Source organism: Myotis davidii, unplaced genomic scaffold (assembly GCF_000327345.1).
Source record: "Myotis davidii unplaced genomic scaffold, ASM32734v1 scaffold401, whole genome shotgun sequence".
Lineage (NCBI taxonomy): Eukaryota > Metazoa > Chordata > Mammalia > Chiroptera > Vespertilionidae > Myotis > Myotis davidii.
In genome coordinates, this window is record NW_006291020.1 from 2,272,668 (window position 1) to 2,295,299 (window position 22,632).

Genomic DNA, 22,632 nt, shown 5'->3' on the forward strand with positions numbered 1-22,632 from the left:
TGATTACTGCCTGACATTCTTTTCTGCTCCTTAGTTAGTGCGTGGCCTGTGTGCCCCCTACCAGTGTGTCAACTTCGTGAGAGCGAGCGGGTGCCTTGCTGTTGTCTCGTTCAGTGCTGAGCTCTGAGAACGGTGTCTGGCACCTAATGGTGCTCAACAAGTATTTATAGAGTGAAAGGCTTTACTTCTCCGACACGTTTGGGGCTTCCTCCTAAAAGCGTGGTGGAGTTGGGGGGCGGTGGAGGGTGAGATGGAAAAGTCAAAATTGAAAGCTGAATCAATAGACACTGTTAAGGAGATGGCTGTGCCTGAGGGCAGAGCAGCTGGGGATGTGCTCCCCGTGTTCGCACGCAGGTGAGGCGGTGAGTGCAGCAGAGCAGAAGGAATGAGTGTGAGAGCTTAGCTCCCAGAACCCACCTGCCTGGGTGTGACTGCCTGCGAGCCACGTGCCTCCGGGCGTGACTTTCTTCCAGGAAGTGAGGCAGTTGGACTATTCTCTTGGCCCCTATCCAGGCAGCCCCAGACTTTACTGCAGTTTGGACTTTTCATTGCCCAACAGCCTCCTCTCATCCACCATCATGTCTGGCCATCCTTCCCTCCTGGTAGCACCATCTGAAACATGCTCTAAAAAAGCAAACTAGCTTCTCTTTTTCATTAAGTTAAAAAGCGATACGTGCCTGTCATAACACGTTAAACACTACAGAAACGCATAAAGTGAAAAGTCAGGTCTCTCTTCTCCCTCTAATCTGTTGTCCACCCAACAAGGCGTAACTACTATTTACACTTGGGGGTGAGTCCTTCTAGGATCTAGGCTCTTTGCCATGTAATCACATCACCACACATATAAGCCATTGCTTTTATTTTTTCACAAAAATTGAAATTCTTGTTGAAGGCCTCTGGGGCAAGAGGGGCCATCAAGCTTGTCCTGGGTGGTTTGGGGAAGAGGTGGCAGAAACTCAGTTTAATTTCTGTACCAAAGGCCAGGGCACAGCCAGGTGGCCAGTGCCGTTCTCCAGCAGATATTGGGCAGCTTCTCCTGGCTGCCTGCGGGGGCTCCATCTCGGTCTTGCCCTTCTCTCCCCCATCTGCCATTTCAGATCATTAAGGCCTACCTGGACTACGCGCTGCATGAACAGCTGGCCAGCCAGAACAACACGTGGTACAAAAACGAAATCATGGCCATGGAGATTATCTTAAACCTACCTCTGAAAGCCAAGGGCATTGAGATCATGGCATACATGGCCGACACACTGGGCTGCAACAAGTACTTAATGGGTCATTTGGACTTGGCCATTGACTTAGGTAAGGGCTGGCTGAGCCAGACAGGACACCCTGATATAAGTAACACCCAGAAATCTACTGGAATTGTTTTCTCCGCAGGCTCTCGGGCCCAGAAGATGTGGTCACTGCTCCGGAATCCCTACAAACAGTATAAGGTCCTCTGCTGGCTCTGTACAAGTCTTCGCCTGAAAACCAGGTATTTATCTTAAAGCATTTTCCAAAATTAGGGGGCAGAAGCCATAGTGATTGAGTGTTCTGGGCTCACTACCCTGGCCATCAGGTGGGTTAGGGAGGAAGGTGTACAGCAAGATGACGTCACTGATCATCATCATCCTTTGGAAACCAATGCTCTTCCCCAGAGTTCTTCCACACTTAGCCTCTCTCTCTACTCTGGCCAGTGACTGGAAGAGGATCAGCTAGCCATCCCCACCCTGGGCATCAGGTGGAGGGAACAGGAAAAGCCTCCTCGGGGAAGTGATGCCCAGAGACTAGCAGCCAGGATCAGAGGCCTGAGGTGGCTGAGCCCGGTCACCCCCACATGGAGGTCCACGAAAGCACAATTTGAACAAGGAGTCGACTGGAGATTTAGGGGTGGGTTTGAAGCTTTAGGGTTGCATTTGGCCCTGAAGTACCGGGCAGGACCGAGACTGGACCAGGACCGGGCTTGATTCTCTTCTGCCTGAATCTGACCTCAGGTACAAGCAGCTGATCCAGGTGCTGGGGTGGCTGTGGGACCTCTCTACCTCGGAAGAGTACATCATTAGCAAGGCGTTCTTCTACCTAATCTGCCTGGACACCATGCTGTACTCTGGTGAGCCTACAGGGGACCAGTGGGTGACACTCATGTTGGACTGGGGTGGCAGCGGTCAGGGCTGAGGCTCCGGGTCACAAGGTTTCTGGCCAGAAAGAGGAGAGGACAGGAAAGAGGGGAGCCTGGTGTTACGAGGTGAGGGCTGTCTGGAAGGTGCAAGGATTGTGACCAGCAAGGAAGAGAATTCAGTCTGGAGGACGCTGTTGGCCATAAGCGGCCAGTTAGTGTCCCATCAATTCACACCCAAGTGACAGTGACTGACTGTGTCGCTTCATGTCTCTAAAAAAGGCATTTAATTACTCAGGACATACCGGGAGTAAGGTCAGGTGAGAGTGGAGGGTCGGATTGCTGATGGGAGTTCCGGGCACTGGCGGCTGCTGGTGATTTGGAAAACAAATCCCGATACCCTCCAGGTTCCCCTAGTAGGCAGCGCTCAGGGCACAGGTGAAATCAGAGGGGCCCTGGGTCGGGCTTCCTCACCGGGTTTGGAAGGGGCAGCAGATACCGCTGTGGACGGGGAGGGTGGGTGAGAGACCGGCAGTCCCGGAGGCACTCGGCCAACTCCTTGGGCTTGTGCAGGGAGGGCTGGTTTGTACCCGCTCCTGCTTGGTCTGCACACACATCCACAAAAGCTGGGCGCGGCCACCATGGGCAGTGCAGCGATGTGTCTCTGTGCCAGGCCACTCTGGCGCCTTCTATCGACCTCAGGTATGATTTATAAATACCCGAGTCCCCCTGGACTCACAGAGGAATCTGAGGTGCGGCCTCTCCCCACCGTGGGAAGTTCCCTGAGAGCCACCTTCCTCAGCAGAGCTCCCCCCCTTCTCTCTCAGGCTTTGTTTACAGGACGTTCAACGAGTGTCTGGCATTCATCCAGGAAAACGAGGACAACAGGATCCTCAAGTTCCAGAGCGGGATCCTCCTGGGACTGCATTCGAGTGTGGCGATCTGGTAACTGTGGGCCGCCTGTCACTAAAGCCCCAACTCTGAACCCATTCAGTCCCGCATCAGAGTTCTTTGAGATTTATTTTTTTTTAAAAAAAAAAAAGGAAAGAAAGAAAAAGAAAGTAAAAGTATTTATAAATCATCCCCGAGACAGATAGAGGCGTCAGTGGCCTGACACTGAGACACCAGGGAATCCCCTGCTAGTCCGTGCCCCTCCCCCACGACGGGCAAGAGATGCTGCCTCAGTCGTAGGCAAGGCAACCAGCATGGCCGATGCACCTGTTACGCTGCGGTCCTCCGGAGACCAGAGAACACCTGCCCCGGAGGAGGGTGAGGTTGAGGGAGACTAATGAAGAGCAGCACTTGCCCCTCCCCAAGATCTAATCATGCCCACATACGTTGTTGGTAGAGCTGATGTTGGAGGGAGTGGCTGATATCTGCAAGCGAGTGGGCTTCTTAATATTGAACTCAGCAGGGAGCAGTTCTTGAAAGCTCCAGTTTCGCCCACAGAGGCAGAGGGAAGAGGCAGAGGGAAGAGCATTTCCACGCTCGCTGTGGGCATCACTGGCTCTCCAGGTGGAGGGGTGGGTACTGAACTCCACCCGCCTAATTCCTCTCCCAAAGTCTGCAATCAACCAAGTCACTCCTTATCATCAGAGGAGGGAGGGGGGCCAGGCAAGGGCAGGGAGCTGTGGGCCAGTGAGGGCCGTCACGTCAAGGCAAGCTCAGGGGTGAGGGAGAAGCAGGCCTGTACCCCGCTAACCCAGTGAGCCTGAGGCTTGGTCCTTTGCCCTGTTAAGCGTCTAACTCAGCAAGCCTGCAGCCTTGGCCTTGGCTTCAAGGCAGATGACCAGTAAGGCTTAGAACATGCACGGAACTTCTTCCCTAGCTACCCCAAGACTGGGAGTCAGTCCTGCTCTACTTCCCATCTCAAATTACATGTGCAGCCATGTTGCCTGATATTTAGAGGTGCCGTGAAGAGATTAAATGACAATATGGAGACATTGCTATGCAGAGTGCCACAAACTAGAGCTGTTCCAATGTGAATAGAGACCTCCTCTTATCAGAATGCCTGGGCGGAAATGAAAGCCCCCAAATGAATTACCCTTGCCAATGGAAGTCCAAAGTCAAATTAACTTGCCTATGTGAGTTCAAGTTCAAGGAATCTAAAGTCCAAACGTCGTCCTAATTTATTATTCCGCTCTGCAAAGCTCTTTCAACAGCTGTGGCTTTGGCATCCCTCGGAGAGCTGCTTAACACAGTCCTGGTCCATCCCGAGACTGCGTGATGCAGCAGATCTGAATGGGACCAGAAAGCCTGCATTTCTAAGGAGCACCCACCTGACCCTGCTGATGCCAGCCTGTGGCCCACACTCGGAGTCGTACTGGCTAAGGCCGCCTCTTTATGGCTTTGGAGCAATTTCTTCAAACCCTAGAGTTATAGCTCCAAGTGTCTGATCGGCTTCACTTTTTAGAGTTCAAAGAGTTAAATCAATGGTGGCTAATAAGGCCAGAGTGTTCCCAAGGGTTCTATTCATCTCAAACCATCCAAACATCCCATTCTTCCCTTGTCCATCCCCATAGCGACCGCAGTGGGCTTCCGGGAGTCCGGGGCCACCTCGGGAGCGACCAATTGGAGAAATGCTCCCCTTCCAAGGCTGACGCCTACTTTTCCCGTTCTCTTCTGTGGGGCAGGTATGCCAGACTCCAGGAGTGGGACGACTTCCAGGTATATTTCAGTAAAGCTAAAAACCTAGTGCCGAGGAGGACGCCCACAGCTCTTTACTTCCACGGGGTCTGCAGGTACTTGGAGGCCCAAGTTCTGCAGCTTCAGAAGCAAATCGAAGGGCAGTCTGACAGCGCGCAGGACAGCGGCGTTGAGCTGCTCAAGGTGAGGCTGCCCTCTGCCTCCTGAGTGGGCTTCTGTCTGCCTCCGGTGACCATGGCTCACGTACCTCCATGCTGTAAGCGATCTCATAAGCTTTCCGGAGAGCACTCCAGCCACAGCTTGCCTGTCTTCACACCCTTTGTCCCAGCAGTGCTTCTGGGGACTGTCCCAAGGCAAATGAAAATATATCCATGGAGATGCTGATCTCAAAACACTAGGAGAAAGCAAACACTTACACACCCTTCAAAAATGATGGGTTAACTTGGGGATGGCACCTTTAAACACGGGGCATTTCATATTTTAAAATCTGAATTTCTGACCCTTCTTTTAAAACCTGGAGTAGATGGCAACCAGAGGCCCTCACTCCTGAAAGTGTGTACCTAAATTATTTCCTTCTGGATGCTAGGGCTATGGGTGATTCTTACATTTTTTGCTGTTCTTTTCATTTCCCCTGGAAATCTTAAACAATCAACTTACATTGCTTTGGTAATCAAAAGGAAACATCTTTTTTCCGAAGTGGTTGTAGAGAAAGCTAATGAGCTGTTAGGCCACACCCCTTTTCAAGGGGCTGGGCCTCTGTGGACACCTGGATTTGGAAGAAGTGAGTAGCCAGAGGCAGATGGGAGAGACTTTATTGCAGACCAAGTAGCCATCGCAGACACAGGAGCCATCAAACAAAGCAGTTCTTGCTGACACGGTAGCAAACACAGAGCAGCCTTGCACCAGCTGCTCAGAAACCTACTTTTATCCCAATTCAGACAAAAGAGGTTCTTGCCAAATCGTACGATCAGCATTTGGGCTGTAGAAAGGCACCTGCACAGTCCTCACAGGGACACTGCCGGTCATTGCCCTGCACCTGCAGGTAGTAAATGGGCCTTTAACCTTTAATTTTATTTTATTTTATTTAAATATATTTTTATTGATTTTTTTACAGGGAGGAAGGGAGAGGGATAGAGTTAGAAACATCTATGAGAGAGAAACATCGATCAGCTGCCTCCTGCACACCCCCTCTATCCACTGAGCCAAACCAGTCAAGGCAACCGTTTAACATCCAGTTACTCTGCTTGCGATCCCCACATGAGTCACCATTTCGCACTCTGGGTCTGGGTTCCACCTGCCATTCATCGTCTTACCCCCACCCCTTCCCTTGCCAGTCTTGGTAGGTTTTCCTTGATTGCATGTATCCTTGAACTGTCCCCAAATCGTCTGTGGAGGAAAAACTGCAGCCAAGGCCCCCTCTGGGATTCTGACATGCTATCTCTTCCTCAGAACTTGGAGAGCACGGTGGCCCAGAACACCACGGGCCCCATCTTCCTATCGAGGATATACCACCTGATGGCCTACGTGTGCATACTCATGGGCGACGGGCAGAACTGTGACCTCTTCCTGAACACAGCCTTGCAGCTCGCGGAGACCCACGGGAACGTGCTGGAGATGGGCTGGCTGAGCCTGAACAGAGTGCGTGCCAACAGCCAGCAGGCTGGGGTGGGGGTGGGGGGGCCACAGGGCGGAAGGTGGGGGGTGCTCACCCTTCCGAGAAGCCGGGAGCTGAGCACTGAGGTTTCCAGGGTGTGGGAGGCCTCGGGAGTCTTACTGCGAGGGGTGACATGTCCATAGCTCAGGCATGTGCACCTCCCCTTCCTCTCTGAACTCTCATGGCCCTCCCTCCCCTCCAGATCCCTTGAGCCAGATCTAGGCCCCTCTCTTGTGGCTCTCACCACTTTACAGTTTGAGTTCCATCTGAGTGCATATCTTTTCTCCCCTCTGAGAAGCAAAAACCGCACTCAGTACTAAGCGCAGTGCCTTCGGCTCGGGGTCAGTGGAATAATGAGTGAAAGTACACATCTCCATGTTGATTTACAGTCACGTGTCGGCAGTTTGGGCAGAAAAATTCATTCTTTGTGGCTCCACATAGTTTTAAAAGCCCAGAGATATGTGAGCCGGGTCTCACTGGCGGGGACACCGACCGGCCTGTGTTCTCTCCGCCCCCTCAGGAATGGTGGTACTCAAACTCCGAGCTAGCCAAGGACCAGTGGTTGCAGATAGCCCTGAACCTCCCCACGTGGGACAATATCATATCTGGCGACGTAAACATGCAGGACATTCAAAAAAACAAATTCCTCATGAAAGTGAACATCCTGGACAATCCTTTCTAATGTTTCCTGAGAGAGGAGAGATTTTAGTGACTCATCTCCATTCCCACCTTCCTCTGGCCAGCGCTCCGGGCCCCACACTCCCTCTTCTGCTCACAGGGCCAGGCCTGGTGGCTCCCTCCGCCTGGAACGTCCACCAGGGCCGCGGGCCAGCGCTCCCCTCTCCCGCTCCACACGTATCGCCTTCGCCTTTCACGCTGTATTCACTCCCCCGGGTTGTCCCAGCCCATGCTGGACTAGCACGGGGAGGGGGGAGGGGGAGAGTAAACTGGGATGGAACATGCTGTGACAGATACATTTCTAGTTAACCTATTAAACCGAAAATGTTTATTTGTAAATGTCCAGCTGTTCTGTCTTGTGTGTGTAGCACAGGTTTGCAAACAGCAAATTCTCGTCACGGTTTGCAAGGGCGAGACCGGAAGAGACACATTTCACAGAGCCTGGCGGCAGCTTCAGGCCCTCTCACCACCTGCCCAACTGCCTGTCTATGGGAGTGAAAATTTTAAAATGGAACGATTAGCAGTTTTGATGCGGGCATCTTTTACACATGCATAGAGTTTGCACATTTTCATATTTAACAAAGCGGTAGCGTGCATGTTCCAGAGGTCAGAGACGCTGCCTGGAGCCCTCCTCTGCCCGGGCTGTGGGCAGAAGAGCAGCTGTTCCTGGCTTTGGCGCCTCGAGGACCCCGGAATCCGGGCAATTCAGCCCATCTCTGCCCCAGGGCCCATGTTCCCCACGCAGGTGGCCTCCCGGCAGGTGCACACGGATTTCCCTTTGTTGAGTCCAGTCACCTTCTGATCCTGGAAGGCGGTTCCTCCGATGAGCACGCCCCGACCCTCAGTCATTTCCGTAGGCAGTGCCCACACAGCGTCCCTTTAACAGGCCAGCGATTCATTGTCCTTCTGCGAAGGGCACAGCTGTTCATTTTTCCTCCTGGGAACATAAAGGAGCTCCACGAGGGAGATGGGATGTCCCTGTTGGGGCTAGGAAATGCGAGCTTCAGGCTCCAGCAGGGGCTCGGAGCCCATCAGCAGTCACCTGCCTCTCTGTCCAGTGCTTGCACCCGGGAGGTGACGTCCTCAGTGTGGAGCTGGAACGGGGAGGGGCAGCTGGCGAGGGCTGGTGCCCACGATCTCTCCTCCTCCAAAACTTCACAGAGGACTTTCACTCGGTTTAGGCAAGACTGGGCGCGGCTGGAGGAGGCGGGCGGGAGGGCGGCTGCAGTGAAAGTGCGAGGATGAGACCCAGCGATGAGACCGCGCCGAGGAGGGGGCGGCCGGAGAGGGGCCGTTTAAAGATGTGACCTTCCACGTGTCTGAGTCCAGAGCGCACGCATCAGGCTTTGCAGGGCCGGGCTGTGGTTCCCTTGGTCTCAGCTAAGGGATTGTGACAAGGCGCTCCCCTCCCCATCCTGCTGACCCCAACGGGTGGCCGTGGCGCGTCCTCTTTCTCACCAGCAGATGGCAGCACCCGCAGTTTGCCGCGGCCGCCACCCCAGGAAGAGCCAACCTCTGTTCAGCTTCTGTCTTCAGACCCAGGGCCTCAGCTTGAGCTCTGGGAGGCACTCCAGCTGCCACAGCCCCACCCTCATCCCTACCGGAAGCTTCCAGCGTCAGGCTCTCAGGGGCGTCACTGGAGAAGGCAGATTCTGGCTAGAGTTCTTTATAGGGAAAGGCAGATAATCCACGAAGGTTTCAGGAGCGGAGAGGAGCGGAGAGGACCGGAGAAGCGGCGATCTTTTTTCCCTCTAACATGAGTCCTCACCTCTCCTCCTCTGACCTAGGAGCTCCTGGAGGGCAGGCTCCAGCACTATGCCCAGTAAGTGCTCAGAACGTGTGAGGAATTAATGAGCCTATTGCATAACACTTCCTTTTTTAAATTTTTTTTATTGATTTCAGAGAGAAAGGGAGAGGGAGAGAGAAACATCAATGATGAGAGAGAATCATCGATCGGCTGCCTCCCACATGCCCCACACTGGGGATCAAGCTCGCAACCAAGGCATGTGCCCCGACCGGGAATCGAACCTGACCTCCTGGTTCATAGGTCGACACTCAACCACTGAGCCATGCCGGCAAAGAACACTTTCAATTGATTGAGTGAATTCTTACAGGAACCCTTAGAAGCAGGAGCCTAATATTTATTGAGCGAGTAAACTATATGGACCCTCCTGGAGGTGAACAAACATCCCGTAACACCCGTGGCGGCAGGGCTACAGTGCTGAGCTGGAAACACGCTGCGTTGTGGCCACAGGCGCGGGCCCGGGGCTCCCTGGACTGGGCCTCCACACCGCAGTGGCCGCTGTGTGTCCTCGGGCAAGGTGTCCAGCTGCTTTGTGTCTCAGTTCCCTAGTTTATAAAATGGGGATGATAGCAATGTCCACCTCATAAGGTTGACACGAGTTAATTCAGGTAAAGATCTCCAAATTCTGCTGAGGAAACAGACAAGCAATAAAAATACAGACTCTAAAAGGCACTGCTGGAGGACAAATCACAGAGACACGCACCTTAGCGTGACTTTAGAAAGCTTCCTGGAAGGGGAAATAAAATCCAGCCAGGTGAAAACTTTCCCGGTCGGGACCTGGAGAAGTTTGGGGGGCCGTGGAGAGCCTGGGTCCTCCACCTGGTCTGGTCGGGGTTCGGAGGGAGAGGAGGTGTGTGAGTGATGATGGGGTGGGTAGGATCTGGGTGACTAGAGCCTGTTGGCCAGGTGGCGTCAGGGTTGGGACCTTAACCTGCCAGCAACAGAGGAGTCACTGGGCATGTCTTTTATGGAGGATGTGCATGGACCAGGCTTCTCTTTTAGAAAAACCTCCCCTTTGTGGAGAATGACTGGAAGAGGGCTGGGCCCAGGTGCAGGCTGGGAGATGGTTGCTACTGTGAGCCTGGGACCAGGGCGGCCTGTGTGGAGACAGAGTTCAGCGCTTTGGTCTGAAAGATGGTAGAGCAGGTGGAACATACGGAAATCAGAGACTGGCTTCTGAAGGAGGATGCTCAGAGGTAACAAAGACATGGAGAGAGGCTGGTCAACAAGGACGGAACCGTGCCAAGCACCTGCTAAATGGATGATCACATTCCCTCCCCTTTCCCTATGCCAACCCACCCGAGCCTTGCAGCCCAGCTCCCCCCGCCCCTCCTGACCACTCGCTGCTGCTCACGATTCTCAAGCCCCTGCCGCCCTTGCGACCTGCCCAGGCCCTTTAATGTTCTCCTAATTCCACTCAGATCCTTCCTGTCATCGTTATTCCCACCCAGGTCCCATCTCTGAGCTCTGCAGTATCCACATAATTAATTCATCTCTGTTTCAGATTTGCACCCTCCCCCAGCTGGCAGGGTGAGCTTGCTGACAGGCAACCCCGCACTGGTCACTCCTCCACTTAAAATCCTCTTTGCCTTCCGGCCATCCCAGCTTCCCAGCCTGGAATGCGCGGCTCCCGCCGTGTCCAATGCCCGACCACATGCCTCACTCTCCCACCCCGAACCTCTGGCTGGTCCCTCCCGCTGGCAGGGTCTTTACCAGTCTTCTGGTTCCTCCCAACCAGCTTTCAATGCTCCTTCTCCCTGAAAGCCGCAGGGTCTGGCTCTTCGTCCACCCTGCTGCTGCCCGGCTGCTGTCCTTCCCACCTGCTGCTCTCACGGGACCCCTGGCCCAGTTTGTTTGGGGGTGTCTCCTCTCTGAGCTCCTCAAGGGCAGGATTCTGCTCCCTCAGCCTGTCTCCCCAGCACGTGGCAGGGCCAAGCATACCCAGACTCGGCATGCTCGTCCTGTTAGCAGTGGCACCCGGCGCTGCGCAGCGTGTGGGGCCCGGCAGCAACCAATACGCCGAGTGAGCGAGCGATGGAGTGTGTGCTCTCCACCCCCCAGAAAGCGGCAGTCACCGGGACCACCCTTGTGAGGTGTCCCGCTCCCGCCCCCTGCGCCCCCATAGCGAGGAGAAGGGGTGTGCGGGATTCTGTAGGTGCGTGTAACCTGGCACACCCACCCAGAGGCTGCCAACCCCTGCCTGCCACTCCAGCGCCGCCCGACAGAACTGCCGGTGACAAGGAACCTCCCGTCAGTCCACACGCCACGGCTGGCATCGAGGCGGGCTTGGTGGGACCCAGGCTCCGAACTCTGCATCTGCTTTCACTTTAACTGATATCATTGCAATGGCTGTGGGTGGCCCACGCGGGAATGACCGCGATCGCCTTCAAATGCCACCGCAGAGCCACTGGAGGTGGGCAGGGTCAGTGCTAGTAGAAGGTAAGGCCAGCTTGGAGCGGAGGGGCGGTTGTAATAGGTCAGCGAGCGTATCCGGCCGGAGAAGCTAAACCACTTCTGAGTCGGCATTTCTCCAACTGACGGGATTCCGGGCGCCTAACTGGGGCTGGACACAAGTTCCATGTTCATCGGCGCCTCCTCGCCCTGCGGAGGGCTGCTCCCACTGCCAGGGCCTTTGCGTCCACAGGGAGGGACCCGTTCCGGTGAGGGTAGCGCCGTCCGGGCCAGGGAGGGGGCTGCGGGAGGCCTGGAAGAGCCACCCTCCAGGCTGGGGTTGAAATGGACATGGGACTCACAGCAGGAACCCAGCAGCCCATTCCCTGGTGGGACTTTCAGAGGACGTGGACCGGAGCCCTCCGCCGCCAGCCAAGTAGTTCTGCTCCGCAGTCACTTCTCCCCGCGGGCTCCTCCTCTGCTGCTCCACCTCAGCGAGCCAATATGCTCATGAGCTCTGCCGCCCTCCCAGGCCGGCGTGTCCTGAGGCGCCCCGTGTCAGAGGGACCGGACGCTGCAGGCTCCGCTTCCTGGGCTCACAGAGCGCGTGGGGCCCTCTGGCTGCCTCACCGGTGGGTTGCCCGTGGGTTCCGTGGCGGAGGTTGTACATTTTTGGAGGCCAAATCCTGGAACCAGCGCTCAGAAACAACCCCCTCCCTCCGCTCCCCCCCCCTCCCCCCAATGCTTCGCTCAGCAACAGCTTCCAGTGGGAGAAAAGGCCGGGCTCTAACCCCAGCACATCCAGACACGCTCTGAACGAACCGCCTGGGCTGCTGCTGGGTCAGCAGGAGCAGAGACAGGGCTTTGCAGAATGTTCCACATTCCTCGGGGCCTAAGCACACATTCTAAGAGATTTCCTAAAAAATAAATTTAGATTTTATGTTCCTTTATATCTGGTTTAAAGAAACTCTGTAATTAAAAAAAAAAAAAATCCGAAGCCAGCGAAAGCTCAGAGAATGGGTCCAGATGAAAAACTCCGTGTCCTTGGAGTCCTCGCTCATCGGGTAAGCGACGCCTCGGGTCCCTGTGCCCGCTGTGCCCACTCCCACAGCGGGGCAGCCCGGCAGGCACAATGCCCAGGGTCACCCTGCCCTGAAGGACGGAGAAACCACACGCGACTGCCGTACAGCCATGGAGGGCGGGCTCCAGGCCCATGGGCAGTAGGAGACCTGCAGACTTCCGCTTCCCAGATGCAGGGAGATCAAAGAACACCCAGCCCTCCCCGCTTATGGAACACCAAGGCCGGCGCACAGGCCCGCTGAGGAGGGACAATGGACAATGGCTTCGCCCGTGTGCAGGGGGAAAGGAAGCGGAAGCAGCGGCTCCCAGGGACTGCCGTGCTGGAGAGATTTGTGTTTCCTTCCCTGTGAACACAGCCTCGTCTCCGGCAGGTGCTGGCTCCCTGGGCTCCCGCCCAGCCCTGGCGCAGCTCCCGGTGGCTCCAGGAGGGGTGTGCGGAGGCAGCTGGGCCTGGTCGCTGGCGGGACCACCCAGACATGAGACCCCTTGCCCAGGGGCCAGGAGGCTTCTCTCATCCTGGGCTGCCTTTGACTTGCACCTGCCTTTTTTTTTTTTTTTTTTTTTTTTTGGTTTGGTTTGGTTTCTTTAATAAGGACAAATGACTGTTCCAACATCACTTGTGATGGACAAAAATAAGAGAACTGGAAACAACCTAAATACCCAGAAATTCAGAAATGATCTAAACTATGATGGCCCATCTATGGAAGAGAAGGCCCCGCAGGGGTTAGTAGCCAATGGCCTGTGCCTGCCGAGCCCACAGGGAAGCTGCAGGCCCCGAGGCCCATGTGTCTTTAAAATATGCGCAGCAGCCCGGTCTGCGTGGCTCAGTGGTTGAGCATCGACCTGTGAACAAGGTCACGGCTCGATTCCCGGTCAGGGCACATGCCCGGGGCTGTGGGCTTGATCCCCAGTGTGGGGCGTGCAGGAGGCAGCCGATCAATGGTTCTCTCTCATCATTGCTGTTTCTATCTATCTTTTCCTCTCCCTTCCTCTCTGAAAGCAATAAAGATATATTTTAAAAATAAATAAGTAAAATAAAATACACACGGCAGCTTGACTGGAACCCTGTGAGCCTGATTGGAAGGAGTCATTTGTGAAACGTCCTTTCTGAGACAAGGATGTTTGAGGGTGGACTGGGGAGGGGATGACATGAAGGAATTGTTTGTTTAAATGCGTTTTTAAAACGTTTCTATTGTGACAAGACGCTATGGTTACATCAGAAAATGCCCATTTTTTTAATGGGTGCACACCAGAGAATGTAGGGGTAAATGGGCCTGATTTGGGGATTGGTTTTAAAGTAATTCAGAAAAGAGGAAAAAGACAAGAAGGATGGATGGAGTGATTGAAGACAGGTGAGCAGAGGTCGATCTGACTATTCTCGCTCCTTTGGGGCACGTCTAAAATTCTTCATAATGACAGATCTTGAATATACAGGGGAAAGTGGGGGGAAGGGCACCATAAAAGCAGACAGCCAGTCCCTAACACCACCTCTGCCACCTACAGATGCCGCTCTCCGCTGCTGGGAGGGTACTCGCTGGTTCCTGGACGGGGTCAGCAGTTAGCACCCAGCACTCACCCGGGCGCTCATGCAGAGGGCTCGGGAGGGAGCCCGCAGCCCTAAGCATGTCTGGAGCTTCCTCCTCTCCGGCGCTGGACCAGCTCCCTGGCATGCCGCCCTCTAACAGCGGTTATGTATGTGGCGGGCACGGCCTGTGCAGCTAGTCCCCCGCCGCCAGGGGAAACTCCCTAGCACTTAGCTCCAACGTGGTGGGAGGAGCGTGGAGACGGGGGAGCCGTGGGGACAAGGGAGATGGAGGAGCCAGAGGTCCTGTGACGGCTGCCCCTGAGCTGGAGAACCATCCTGCTCTCGCCAAGTCCTGTGATGGCTGTGGTCCCAGTCCTGTGAGATCACCCTGCAGCCCTCTCTTCCTCCTCCGATCCAGAAAGTACGCAAGCCTGTCTCGCATGCACAGCGATGTATAAAGTTCACAAGTCACTGGAAACTCCGTGCTTTGTCAGTAAGATGGTCTTGGTGACACAGCTCTCCACAGGTTAAGTCCCCGTATCATCTCCCACCCTGAGAGGAAGGCCCCTGGCACCTGTGCTCCTACCACCTGCACAACCACCTCCCTGTCTTCCCCTCCAGCTCCAGAGGCCCAGGGAGCAGCCGCACCGCAGGCTCCCACACGTGGATTTCAGGGAGGAAGTGAGGCTCTTGTCTTTGGGGAGAGGTTAAGCACAAGGCCTTGGACAGACAGTGCTGGTGCCAGCTCCGCCTCCCTGCCAGTCACACACCCTAAGCCCGATGCTGTCTTCCTCACGTGGGTGTGAGGTTCTTCCAGCGTTAACTCCGTGCTGCAGAGGGAGACATGCAAACTGCGGGCACACAAGTATTTAGTAACTACCGTCACTCTGTCACCCCCACTCTGGGCAAGCGCCCTGAGCCTCCCTTGTTCATTGTTTCCTTACGCTTCGCCCAGGACAGTCCTTGCTATAGATCTGCTGAATGGATGAATCCGTCCATCCAGTTGCCATTGACTAAGAGCCGGCCAGGAGCTGTGCTATGTGCAAAGGATGGAGCAGTGAACCGAAGAGCAAAGTCCTGGTCCCTCCGAGCTTATGTTCTCGTGAGGGAGGCGGATGGCATACATGTCGGTGAGCAGGAGGAAACAGAGCAGGAAGAAGGGGGTGAGGAGAGCCGGGGGAGGGGAGGTTGCCCTTTTTTATATGACAAACGTCTCTCTGAGAAGGTGACATTGGGGCAGAGACTTATAGGACGTGAGGGAGCAAAGCCGCAGGTACACATGTGTTCTGGGCAGAGGCCACGCATGTCAAAGGGCCTGGAGCGGCCGTGCGTGGTGCTTCTGAGGCACAGGAGGCACTGCGCTGGGGTGGATGAATGAGAAGGCTTGTAACTCTTCTTCTCTGATTAAAAATGAACACACAACACAATCCAGTCATGGAAAAAGGTGTATTAAAATAGTCACAAATGTACAATTGAAAAAGAAAACAAAAAACCATGAGCCTGATGGTCTTCCCCAGCTGGATACATTTCCATGGAAAAGCAACAGAGGGTTTGGATTGTATCTCTGAGTAACCCCTTGAGTGCTGCCTTCCAACAACCACACGGAACCAGGAGGGCTCATGCTGCCAGGAGAGGACGCGGGAAGGGCTCTTCCATTTAGAAGCAGCCCCACGGTTGGCCTGGGACAGGAAGGCGGGGACATGGAGAAAGGGCCCCAAGACCCACAGGAGTGGAGTGAGGGGCGGAGGGAGCACTGCGGGTGATGCCCAGCTGCCAAGCGCTGACCCATCGGAGGGGCTGGCTGGGTGGGAGGTGACGTGTGGGGCAGGAGGTCGCATGGGGAGCTGAGTGAGAGGCCACCCGTGTGGTTGGAGAGAGTGCGGGCGGGTGCTCTGGGTGGCAGCTCTCAAAACGAAACGAAAGGAGAAACTGGGGCTGTAGCTCTTCTGAGCCATCAGGAGTGTATAGCTTATTCACAGGCATGGTGAGAAGGGAGAAAAAGGAGGACGCCCCTTTTCTCTGTAAAGTGGGGCCATCAGGGAACACCCCACATCTAATTGCACACCTGCCTCTGGATGTGTCCTTTCTGGCTTCAAAACAAAGGCTCACGAGTACCGTTATCTGGGAATCCGTCTGGAAAGGGGACAGCCCAACACCCATCCTCCCTCCCCGCACCCACGAGGGCTTGTTTTCAAACGGATGCAGGAAGCTTTAGGAGGCAAGGTGGACCTGGGTGGACCGTCCTGGGCGGACTCAGGGTCCCGGGCTCGCGCTGGGCCCATGAGCAGGAGGAGAGAGGCCTCAGGGCGTGGACTCCCCCCACCCCCCTAACACAGCGCAGACCACAGCCGCCAGCCTCCGGACACGGAGGGTGTGGGTGACCACAAAGCCCCCTGCATACGATACATTAATGGAGTGCTGGCTGGGCCCTGGGGAAGAGGCAGCAGCGCCTCAGAAAACAGACCACGTGTCCTCTCCCATCTGATCACCTCCACACCTTTCCACCAAACCCTGCTTGACACCCTTGAGAATCCTCCTGGCAGCCGGCCAAACCGCCCCACAAAGACGACAGAAGCCGGAAGGGAACGGAAGCAGCTGGTGGCGGACCCCACACCACAGGGGAAACGGACACTGCCGCCACTCCACTTCCCCAGCCATGTCCTGTGACCTCCGCCACTGTGGGCTTTCAGACCATTTCACATCGAAAACAATTATTTTAATACAAAAGACTCTAGGAAATGGAGGAATGACAAATATAAATAAATGTTTAATGATCTCACTTTGCTTTTTAGTCCCAGTAATAACAGAAATCATAGGTTTGAGATGGGGCGGGGGTTGTCGATGGGACAAAATGAATGACCTGGACTGTCTAGATTTTTCCTCATCTCATTGTTCATCAATTCCATCGATGGGGACAATGTGGAAAATGAACAAAAACAAACAGGAACAGAGAAGAGATTCCCAAAGTAGAAGGAGAAGTCCTAGTCCTACTAGCTGATCTGAAAACACCAGCGGCCTTGAGCCTCAGAGGCCCCTGCAGCTCCGAGCTCTCTGACTGTGTCCAGAAGGAAGACGATTCCCTAGAGGGCGCCCTGGATCCGACAGCGGCTACGTAATTACAGTCAAAGCTCCTCTCTCCAGGGGCTCCCGTCCCCAACAATTCACGTCTCAACCTGGCAACCCTCTCCTGCTGAGCAAACAAAGGAGAGAGAGTCTGAGTCCATCTACCACTAAACCTCACGTTGTTAAGATCTCAGGAAATTGTGGTGTGAATATTTTTGTAGGTTTTTTTTTTGCTTTTGTTGCTTATTATTAAGCTTTCATTTTTTTACATTTCATCTCCTTTTTGTTAAATTTTCATTTACATTTCATGCCCTTTCTGTTTTAAAGTGTTTATTTATAAATTAAGCAGTACACTAGACATGTACTGTATATAAGAACAGATCATTCGGGGGTCTGGAGTGGACTAATTCAGTTTACATGATTTCTAATGGGAAAAAATGATTCCGTTTTCGAACAGCCTTCTGGGGCGAATTGATGCGAGACCGGAGGTTCCGTGTACCCCGTTCCTGCCCACCTGGAAGGCAATGAACTCCTCCCGGGCAGCTGTGCGGCTCATTTCCAGCAGCAAAGACAGTAACTGACACCTGCACTCTGCTCCCCAGGCCGCCGGCTCCTCTTTCAGTTCCATGTGCAGGGTCCCGCTCTGAGAGCACCGAGGAACTGGCCCCAGTAGGGTGTAACCTTAAAGTCCGTGTGACAGCTTATGAAGAAAAATGCTCTTTGCTTTAGAGCCGGGATGGGGAACCTTTGACCCAAGGGCTGTATAAGGCTTGCAAAGGCATCAGGGTGAGTTAATTAAATGTTTGACCAAATATAGCAGACTAATTTTTAAGTTGATAATTCTGTCTGGTTCGAGAATATTATAAATACCCAAGTGGCACTTGGCAGAAAAACGGTTCCCCACCCCCGCTTTAGAGAGAAAAACATCGACAAAAGTTTCTCAAATTGTCTCCAAGAGGCATAGCTAACGGGCGTTTCCTAAAAACTACCAACAGTCGGAACAGACGGTGGGGGACAGGCCACCCTGGCTATGTCTCCTGCACAGTATCTTCATTCTCCAACTACAGCAAATGCTAAGACTGGTTAAGCCCTTAGACAAAAAGGCCACGTCTGTCGGGACACTAAGAGCGTGCTACATCGCCATTAAGGCACACCATATCCGAATGATGGTGACAGGAATGTGGCTGAATTTCCCCACCTGTAAATGACCCTGGATGCAAAAAAGTAGAAAAAAAACAGCGAGACAATTTACATATATGTAGAATCATACCATCTTTTCGTCATGCACCACTGCTCCTCCCATCCGAAGATTAAATAGAAGATTTATACATATCCTTTCCATCTCCTCCCCGTGCCTGTCCGTGTCTGGGCCACATGTGCTGCGGGCCACACTGCTGCACAAGAGTCCAGTTTGACTTGGTTTCTTGCTTAGGATATGCTCTGGGTCTTCTCTTAATTTTTCCGGATGTCCGCATACACCACAGACTCTGACTTGTTAATCTTGTCGCTGTGGTGTCCACCGGAGTGGTCTAGCTGCGCATATATGACTGGGCCCTGGGGGAGAGAGGCTGGATTAGGTTTGGAACACCTGGTGGTCGCTTCAGGCGCAGGTAGAAGCAGTGACTAAAGTGACAGCGGGGGCGAGGTCAGGGGTTCGAACATCTGACAGGTGGCTGCACATCCTGACCTTAGAGTCCAAGATTCTAAAATTATAAACAGCAACAAGAAAAACAAAAGAGCCCTGGTTTCAGAAGAAGCGTCTAACTGGCCTGCGATCCGGGACAGTCTCCTTGAGAAGTCTAATGCTGTACTTAAGCTTTCAACTTGGAACTAATAAGCTCAGCAGCTAAAAGCAAGTAGTTTAAAATAAACATCCTTGCCCTGGCCAGGGAGCTGTTGCTTACAGCGTCGTCCTGATGGCATTAAGGTTTTGGGTTCAATCCCTGGTCAGGGCACACACAAGAGTCAACCAATGAAAAAGTGGAACGTGATGCTCTCACATCTGCCGTGGGTACTATCACATCACACTGTTAACCCTGAGTCAGAGACTCTACATTCATGCCAGGAAGCTGCAAGTTAAATGTAAGCCCCAAAGGAGGAGGAGTTGAAAAACACACAACTTGTTTTCCACTACAGCTGGCCCTTGAATGAGCTGGGTTTGTACTGCGGGGGTCCCCTTACGAACATTTTTCTCAATAAGAAACTGGAAAGCTTTTTGGAGATTTGTGACTCTCTGAAAAACCACACAGATGAAAGGAGTAGCCTTGAAATACTGAAAAAATTAAGAAAAAGGCTTGGCATGAATGCATGGAGCATGTGTGGGTGCTAGTCTGTCCTGTCGTTTACCGCCATAAGACATGCAGCAAGAGACAGCAGGTTGGGAGTAGTTAAGTTTTGGAGGAGTCAAAAGTTGTATGCAACCCAGCGTTGTCCCTGGGTCAGCAGTACTAGACCAGAAGGAAAACAGTGTTCTCTTGCGAGCTAATTGACCCCTGCTTACAGTCACTTCCAAGGACAGGACAGACCCTGACACTGTATGTAACTTCCCAGAGAACACCCCCCACCGTAATTCATAAACACCCATAAGGAGTTTTGGGGTGTGCTCGTGGGAGAAGGAGCTTATACATGAGACACACAGTAAAAATGGCTACAAATCCTTTCTCAACTCCGCTCTGGTGTTACATGACAAATGCTGAAAAGAGACAATGAATTGACACAAGGGTTGAACAACTTCTCACCATCCTGCAGAAAATGCCAGAGGCAGGCCTGGGCGGGCAGGGGATTGACGCCAGGAGAGATGAGCCAGTCCTGACTCAGGGCCATGGACAAGCAGGGGGAGGGGTGGGCCCTGAAAACAGGTTGGGGCGGGCAAGTTCATGAACTGAACAGTGAGCCCTCTTCATTCTCTGCTCAACTCCCTGTGGAGACATCAACCAACTCCAGAGAAAGGACCCTCAGCAACTGACCGTGGAGGCCCCCAAAGCCGCCAGCCAGCCCTTCAACACAGCGAAGCCACGACCCACAGCTCCAGCTCAGACCTGTGGCCGTGGGTCTGAGTGGAGAACCCAGGACCACTGGGCATTTCAGGAAAGCTTCTGACATGAGACAAAGAAATTATAAGAAAAAAGGGGACTTCAACAGAAACAGAGCCAAATCAGTATCAGAAGAAAGCTTTAAAAAATAGAGCTTGCAAAACGAGAGAAAATGATATACTCAAAGAGATACGATGCCCTGACCGGTTTGGCTCAGTGGACAGAGCATCGGCCTGCGGACTGAGGGGTCCCAGGTTCAATTCCAGTCAAGGGCATGTACCTTGGTTGCGGCCACATCCCCAGTGAGGGGTGTGCAGAAGGCAGCTGATCGGTGTTTCTCTCTCATCAATGTTTCTAACTCTCTATCTCTCTCCCTTCTCTCTGTGGAAAATCAATAAAACATATATTTAAAAAAAAGAGATATGACAATGCATCCATGAAAACAAATGCAGGATATTATAACCAGAGAATAAGAAATAGCTCTTGAGCTGGCGTCAGAGCCGCGCCCGCCGGTCAGAACGTCACAGATGCAGCTGGCCATCGGCCTTCTGTAGCCAACATGCGGGCGTGTCGCTCTTCCTGCCGCGGGCCTCAAGGCAGGAAGGAAGCTGGCGCTCTCTGGGCCCCAGGTTCCCGGACACAGTCTGAGGCAAGGTGGAGGGTGTGCGGGGCCTTCACATGCATTCCAGGCTTCTGCCCATCACAATATAGAAAGAAACTGCACCTGGATTTCCCCCAACAACTTGTATTTCCTCCAAGTCTTCCTTAACCCTACGGAACAGGAAGCTGCCACTGAGGAGGGCCCAGTACAGGGGCTGCTTTCTTTTTTACTCCTCCCCCACCCCCATATAAAAATATAGATTTATTTTTGTGGTCCCCCAAAAAAGATAACAGATATTAAATGCTCAACAAAAGTTGGAGGATACAGTTGGAGAAATTTTCTAGAAAGAAAAAAGCAAAACAGAAAAAAGGAGAAAAACGAAAAGATTGAGCTAGGACATGGTCCAATTCCTAACAGGAATTTCCAAAAGAGAGAAAATGAAAGGAGGAAAATTTCCGGAGATTAATGGAAGAAAATATCCTAAACTGAAGGACATGGTTTTCGGATTAAAAGAACCCACTGAATAGCCAGCACAACGAATAAAAGAAGACCCACAGTTCTGTGCAGTTTCAGAACAGGAGGAATAAAAACCAACCCGAGAAAGGGCACAGGAAGAGGCAGAAATCACAACAGTAGCAACTCAGCACTAGAAGCGGAAGAGTCAGCCACGCTGCCAAACGCAGGAGGGAAGTGATTTCCCACCTGGAATCTACGCAACCAGACCCTCATGCAAGCCGAGGGAGGAGAAAGCGATGTTACACATGCTGCACACAGATGTGTTAGCTCCCAGTTTGGAGGTCAGAGGGCTGACCCGGGGCTGCATGTGATCGAGGTCCGCAGGGCCGAGATCCGCTGCCAGACCCTCAGGGAGGACCCGTCTCCTTCCCCGCCCAGCAGATGGAAGCTGCCTCATTCCTTGGCTCATGGCCCAGCCTCCATTGTCAAAGCCAACAGCATAACCTCTTCCAATCTCTCTGGATCTGACCCTGCGGCTGCCCTGCGGTCACCCCTGGCCCACACAGATCATTCAGGAAAATCTGCCCATCTCAAGATCCTTACCACAGCTTCAAGGCCCCTTCTGACCGGTGAGGTCACACATCCCACAGGCTCCAGGGCAAGGACGTGGACATCTCTGGAGGCTATTATGCTGCCTCAAAATCTTTATCTCCCGTTCACCCTTTCTCGAGAAGTTACGGAGGATACGCTCCACCACAACATGGGAATAAACGAAACAGGTGAAGACGTGCGGTCCAAAAGAAGAGGGGCCGGAAATTCCTCGGAGGGGAGGCCCAGGACTGCGGCCCAGCAGCCCGAGGCACAGCAGAGCCCGCGGTGCGAACAGGCCCGTCTCCAGGAATAGAATGAAACCAACGGAGCATGTGCATGAGGGTGGTTGAGTGTTCCCAGGGGTTCTCATGGGAGAGCTTTGAGATGGATACAGATAGGTACTTAGAAGACTGAGCATATAAAAAAAAGGCACATCTTAGCTCCATAAAAACAAGACAATTGTACAAGAAACAAATATATGTGGTACCATGGTGAAAACAACGGGGACACGTCACACTGAAAAACATCTACCTCAATATAGTGAGCTAAGCATCCTGGGAAGAGGCATGCGTGCATACAGTAGGGATGTGCGTGTTGGGAGGAAGGGCTGGGGGAAGAAAGAACTAAATTCTCATTTCCATAATATGGAGTCAATGAGTAATATCCAAAACTGAAAACTCCAGAAACAGAAATACAAATGAAGATAAATACCAGAAGAACTGGCTGAAAGATTGGGAAGTGTTTGGCTATGACTTCTTCAATGTTTTGTCCTCTTCCCTTTCCTCTGAGACCCCAGTCGGGCTGCTGGGATCTGCCACGGTTACAGTCATAACAGCACAGCCACGGCACCAGCCCCAGCGCTGGGTGCTGTGCAGGTTCCCATAAAGCTATTTCTCGTCGGTGCTCCCGACAAGTAGCAGCGTAAGCCTCTGCTTGCTCATGGGGCCTACTCATTATTCACTACAGGCCGACCTTCAGCTTCTTCTAAAGAGTTCATGCAAGCCCTAGCTGGT

General features: G+C 53.3%; 2 protein-coding genes across 2 annotated transcripts in view; one reads left to right on the forward strand and one right to left on the reverse strand.

Annotated features, from left to right (window-relative positions):
• The window catches only part of ADCY10 (adenylate cyclase 10 (soluble)), a 54,260-nt gene extending 46,413 nt beyond the window's left edge, over positions 1-7,847 (forward strand). Inside the window, exons 22-28 of the mRNA XM_015564258.1 lie at positions 1,098-1,302; positions 1,381-1,477; positions 1,977-2,092; positions 2,926-3,043; positions 4,732-4,927; positions 6,194-6,382; positions 6,919-7,847. Coding sequence (XP_015419744.1) covers positions 1,098-1,302; positions 1,381-1,477; positions 1,977-2,092; positions 2,926-3,043; positions 4,732-4,927; positions 6,194-6,382; positions 6,919-7,080 — 1,083 coding nt within the window. The 3' untranslated portion in view covers positions 7,081-7,847. The remainder of the gene's footprint in view (positions 1-1,097; positions 1,303-1,380; positions 1,478-1,976; positions 2,093-2,925; positions 3,044-4,731; positions 4,928-6,193; positions 6,383-6,918) is intronic.
• Positions 7,848-18,186: 10,339 nt separating this feature from the next.
• MPZL1 (myelin protein zero like 1) overlaps positions 18,187-22,632 on the reverse strand; it is an 11,314-nt gene continuing 6,868 nt past the window's right edge. Inside the window, exon 6 of the mRNA XM_006764213.2 lies at positions 18,187-18,493. Within this exon, the coding sequence (XP_006764276.1) occupies positions 18,392-18,493 (102 nt within the window). The 3' untranslated portion in view covers positions 18,187-18,391. The remainder of the gene's footprint in view (positions 18,494-22,632) is intronic.